The sequence below is a fragment of the Zingiber officinale genome, chromosome 11B (assembly GCF_018446385.1).
Source record: "Zingiber officinale cultivar Zhangliang chromosome 11B, Zo_v1.1, whole genome shotgun sequence".
NCBI classification, from domain to species: Eukaryota; Viridiplantae; Streptophyta; class Magnoliopsida; order Zingiberales; family Zingiberaceae; genus Zingiber; species Zingiber officinale.
Genome location: NC_056007.1, coordinates 72,546,728 through 72,551,576, shown reverse-complemented (window position 1 = coordinate 72,551,576; position 4,849 = coordinate 72,546,728). Strand labels below are relative to the sequence as shown.

General features: G+C 39.6%; 1 protein-coding gene across 2 annotated transcripts; it reads left to right on the top strand.

Annotated features, from left to right (window-relative positions):
- The first annotated feature begins 1,485 nt into the window (after positions 1 to 1,485).
- On the top strand, positions 1,486 to 4,133 carry LOC122035093 (WAT1-related protein At3g56620-like). Of its 2 annotated transcripts, XM_042594478.1 has the most exons (4): positions 1,486 to 1,879; positions 1,973 to 3,407; positions 3,505 to 3,684; positions 3,771 to 4,133. In XM_042594478.1, exons 2-4 carry the CDS (start codon positions 3,361 to 3,363, stop codon positions 3,928 to 3,930), a joined length of 387 nt encoding a protein of 128 aa, XP_042450412.1. In that variant the 5' UTR covers positions 1,486 to 1,879; positions 1,973 to 3,360; the 3' UTR covers positions 3,931 to 4,133. The 2 variants fall into 2 exon arrangements, with proteins under 2 accessions (XP_042450412.1, XP_042450413.1); XM_042594479.1 differs by lacking the exon at positions 3,505 to 3,684 and having other exon boundaries at positions 1,973 to 2,209.
- Positions 4,134 to 4,849: the final 716 nt, after the last annotated feature.

Sequence of the window (4,849 nt, the reverse complement as noted above, 5' to 3'; positions counted from 1 at the left end):
TAAGATTTTGGGGATAGCGCAAAGACGATATCTCTTACTTTAGGTACAATTTAATTATAACATAAGGTTTTCTGCATTTCACTATAAATACTTTGATTTTTCCATATTTATATTGACGATAAGATCCTACAAGAATACTGGTTTATATCAATTCACTCATGAACCCCTAAAGATTCGGAACAAACTTTAAACCAGATTTTATTATTCGATTGAAAAAAAAAAATCTAAGTATCTAACTTTCTGAACTGATTAATTTTAGAAATGACCAATTTGATCTCATAAAAATTTTTAACTGACCACTAAAATAAATCAGAAAATATCAGTGGAGGCTCATTTAAGCAACTAACATTTTTAAAATTATCATTCCATATAAAAAAAAATTCTTATATTATACCATAGTTAGGATTTAACTCTTAGATATATGATTAACTGCTTAAAGGAGGTAACCGCTGCCCAATTCCACCCAGGACAACAAATAACTGTAAACTGAACCTTAATCGAAAGTCATCATTCACTATTGTTTAGTGTTTCTAGAACAATCTCACGATCAAAAGCAAAATAATTTTACGATAGTGATAGGAGGGGCGAGTAGGAGTTTCCACGGGCTTGATCTTGACTCGGCCAATATAGATTCCATGTAACGTCCTTTCGACTGGGTCAAAAAGGGCTCTGCATAAGAGCCTCAAGTCAAATATGGATTTGACGAGAGCCCTAACAATGATCATCGAGAACCCGACAATGATCATTAGGAACTCGATAGTGTCCATTAATTAGATCAGTGGTGTTTATTATGAGCTTAGTAGTAATATTTAAGGAGCTCGACATTGTCTATAATGAGCTCGACAGTACCATTTAAAGTGTCGGAGCAGGATTGAGTTGACTAGTGCAACGTAAAATTATTATTATAAGACAAGAGTTCGAATCTGGATAAAATCGTGGAAAAAAATCCTCCATGCATTAATCAATTACAGTTTCCGAATTTATCATTTGTCCAATAGTTATCGGGGCAATCATATAAGATCGTTAGGATAGCATATTCCAACTTTTTTTTGATTTTTTTTCTACCATCGAAAGTACCATTTAAAGAGCTCAATGTTATTTATCAGGAGATCAGCAGTGTCCTTGAGTGGGCTCGGAAATAATTATGATAAGTTCAGCAGTTTTTTTTAAAGAGATCGACAATATTCATGAAGAGATCAGAGAGACACTACAACAAAATCCCTCATAGATATCAGTGGAACAACAACGGTTTTAGGCTAAAACCGATGTCTTTGAGTATTTTACACCGGTTTTTCTAAAAACCGGTGTCTATGAGCGCAAATTTTAGCTCATAGACATCGGTTTTTTAGGCGATGTCTATGAGCGCCCTTTTTTTCGTTAATAGACACCGATTTTAACATCGGTTTTTAAAATCCGATGTTAATAAACCCAAATAAAATATTTTAATTTTCCCCACAAACCAAAATCTACACACTGTGAATTCCCTCCAAACCTAAATCTTTATCCCGCCCCTTTCTCCTCGCGGTCATCTCTCTCGCGTAAACCTAAACCTAAAACCTCCGACCATCCGACCATCTCTCTCGTGTGGGTCCCTTTCTGAAGAAGCATCTCATCTCTCTCCCTGTTTCCGCTCGCTCGCTCTCCTGGCGTGATCTCTCCAGCCTCCTTTCTCTTCTCCGATATCCAGCTATGGATCTGGTGGCCCCAATCGCCGTGCTCCTCGTCGCCACGGCGGTGACCTTGGGGACGGAGGCCTCGATCCACGCCTACGACCTCGAGCCCTTCAGGGAGGTAGGGAACGCGCTCCTCCTCTCCGGCGGCAGCGAGGGCATCGTCGCGTCCCGCCTCGACGCCCTTGGTCCCCTACGGATCCGAGATGGTCGGGCTTACATCAAGTAACTACTTTATTTCTTTATTCTTCAGCTGCTTCGTGACTTGGTTTTTTCTCGTGGTTTTTTCACCTCTCCCAAAGGCCACATCGCACCCTTAGCCAGTGATATCGTAGGCCAGTCTCTTCTCCCAGCCGCCCTCCGTCGGTACAGGTCAGGCCTCTCTTCTCGCGACCTCTGGTCTGCCGATCTTCACCCATGACGGTCGGCCGGTGCCACCACGCCACTATCTTCTCAGTGGACAATGCCCACGACAACCCTTCATCTCTGGCGCATCGTCCCATGGCTAAGGCTCCTGTCGGCGGTACAAGAAGGGGAAGGCAAGTATATTTCCTTTTAGGTATTGATGAGTGCTTCTTTTCGTAAGCTAGCAGGAAGATTCAAAGGTTGTCCCTGGTTCTGCGCAAGGGTTTTGTTCGATCTCTTGATCCGGATTTGGGTGATTGTGTTTGGTTTTCGGTGATGACTTTGTGTTTTTGAATTAGTTTTGATTTTGTGGAATGGATTCCGGGAGAAAGTTAACTAATTTTGTTTTCTTGCCTTGTTCTTCAAGAAGATTTCTAAATGTGGAATGGTTGTGGTTTCAATGAAATTATGTTTTCCTCAAGCTATTTGAGATGCAGTGAACCAGATTTTGGTGGTGGTGTTCTGGTTTTATTTTTGTGATCTTGTCTTGAGAGGATTTGACTCTTGGGATTGATTTAGATGGAGGTGCAATAGCTTTGTATTGAGTTCTTGCTCTTGTGATGTTTTTTTTTTTCTAATTCTCGGGGCTGATTCGAGGGTGTGCTTAGTTCTGCTTCGGGTTTTAATGCAGAATGGGGGAGTGGAACTTGAGTTCTAATGTGTTCTAGTTTCCTTCCATAGCTTTGGATTTCTTCTTAGAAGTTTTTCTTGAGTTGAATTCAAAGTTGTGTTCGTCACCACATGCTAGATAAATTTTGTTGGGCAGATTTGGTAGATTGTAGATCTGTTTCCATTATAAATCTCGTTTTTCAATATAGCCGTGAAATTTGGAATATATTTAAAGGTGGTGAAGTGATTCCGATGTTATTCTTACCTTGATGAGATGGCTATTTGAGATGCAGTGGACTAGATTCTGGTGGTGGTGTTCTGGTTTTATTTTTGTGATCTTGTCTTGAGAGGATTCAGCTCTTGGGATTGATATAGATGGAGGTGCAATGAATTTGCATTGAGTTCTTGCTCTTATGATGTTTTTTTTATGATTCTCGAGGCTGATTTGAGGGTGTGCTTAGTTATGTTTTGGGTTTTGACACCTGGGGTTGGCTCCGGATATTCTAGACAGATTCAGGATTTGAAGTTCGCATTTGATGAAGTTCTTCTTCTACAGTTTGGTTTCGGAATTGTGTTATGAATTTGGTGAGTCTTTGAATGGGTTTCAATGTGGAATTTATTTCTCCTTGATGTTGAATTTCTGGCCAAAAGTTGGTGAGTTATTGAATGGGTTTCAATGTGGGATTTGCTTCTCCTTGATGTGGAATTTCTAGTTAGAATTTGGTAAGTTCCTGGTATTTGCTCATCTTGGCTCCTCTTGCTTATGTGTAAGATATATGACTACAAATTGAATGTTTTTAAACTCATCTCATGGTTGTAGGAATCGAAGACCCAGCTTCTCATTTGGTGTCATGCTAAAAATATTCATTCTTGCTATGTTGGGTATAACAATTCAGCAAAATGTATACTACGTTAGACTCCATCTCATTTCTCCAAGTGTTGCCAGTGCCTTGGGCAATGTCATTCCTGCTTTTACTTTCTTATTGGCAATTGTACTGAGGTTGATTCAGATATTAATTCCAAGTAATTTTACAGTGAATTTAGTTCATTCAAATATCATTCTATATTTGGTCTTTTTTTGCTCAGGATGGAAAAGCTCAACTTGAAGACTGTAAGAGGGAGGGCCAAGCTTGCAGGGGCCATCTTCTGCATCACTGGTTCCCTGATCTTCACATTTTGGAAAGTTCATTTTGTTGGGGGCCTTTGTTACTTCACCTATGATCCAACTTCATTTCGAAAGTCCTGAGAAAGGCGATGCCTGGCTTAAAGGCTCTGCTCTTATGCTATTCGACTATTTTGCATGCAGTGTATCACTTGTTCTTCAGGTATTGCGTCAATGGTGTCCCTTGTGTTGTCACATGTATCGCTTTTGATGTAAAAAGAATGGTTGGGTATTTTATGGATATTGTTGTAAGAAGATTATTTATATAATTTGTGAATATTTGTGTATTTTATGGATATTATTGAATGAAGAATATTTGTACAATTTGTGAATATTTGTGTATTTTTTTTTTGTTATTGTCGGTTTTAAAATCAAATCTGTGCTGTTAAAATATATACATATTACATCGGTTTTCCACCGATGTAAAACCGGTGTTATAAAGTAATATTACATCGGTTTTACACTGTTGATGAAACAGTGTCGTTAAGTGATACTACACCGGTTAATAACCGATTCGAAGACCGGTGTCGTTAAGTGATACTACACCGGTTTTAACCCGATGTCTAAAATGGCAGACTTTTAACATCGGCTTCATAGACATCGGTCGAAAATCAAATAGACACCGGTGGAAAACCGATGTCTATGAGCGATTTTGTTGTAGTGAGATCATATGCTCTTCAGTTAAGTTCAGCAAAAGAAGATGCATCATAGAATGATAGGTGTTTGATACAGAGAATAAAATAGGACCCTAAAGTGAAAGCCTAAGTCAAGGAAATCGACTGATGTAGTGGTTAAAGTCAAGGAGAGGTCAACACTCAAGACCGACACAGGCGTATGGCTCGCTCGAATAGTCCAGCCGATCAAACCTCTTGTCCAATTGGATCCCCGAGTCCTCCCGGCTCAACGAAATCCTAAGTCGCTGCCTAGTTCAATTTAGATCTAAGCAGCACAATCGTATGGCTAGGCCAAATAGTCTAGTCGGTCAGAACTACTTGTCCGCTCG

Coding starts and splice junctions, on each gene's coding strand:
- LOC122035093 (XM_042594478.1), top strand. CDS start 3,361: ATGTGGGATTTGCTTCTCCTTGATGTGGAATTTCTAGTTAGAATTTG. Junction 3,408..3,504: donor GAATTTCTAGTTAGAATTTG/GTAAGTTCCTGG, acceptor TCATGGTTGTAG/GAATCGAAGACCCAGCTTCT. Junction 3,685..3,770: donor TTATTGGCAATTGTACTGAG/GTTGATTCAGAT, acceptor TTTTTTGCTCAG/GATGGAAAAGCTCAACTTGA.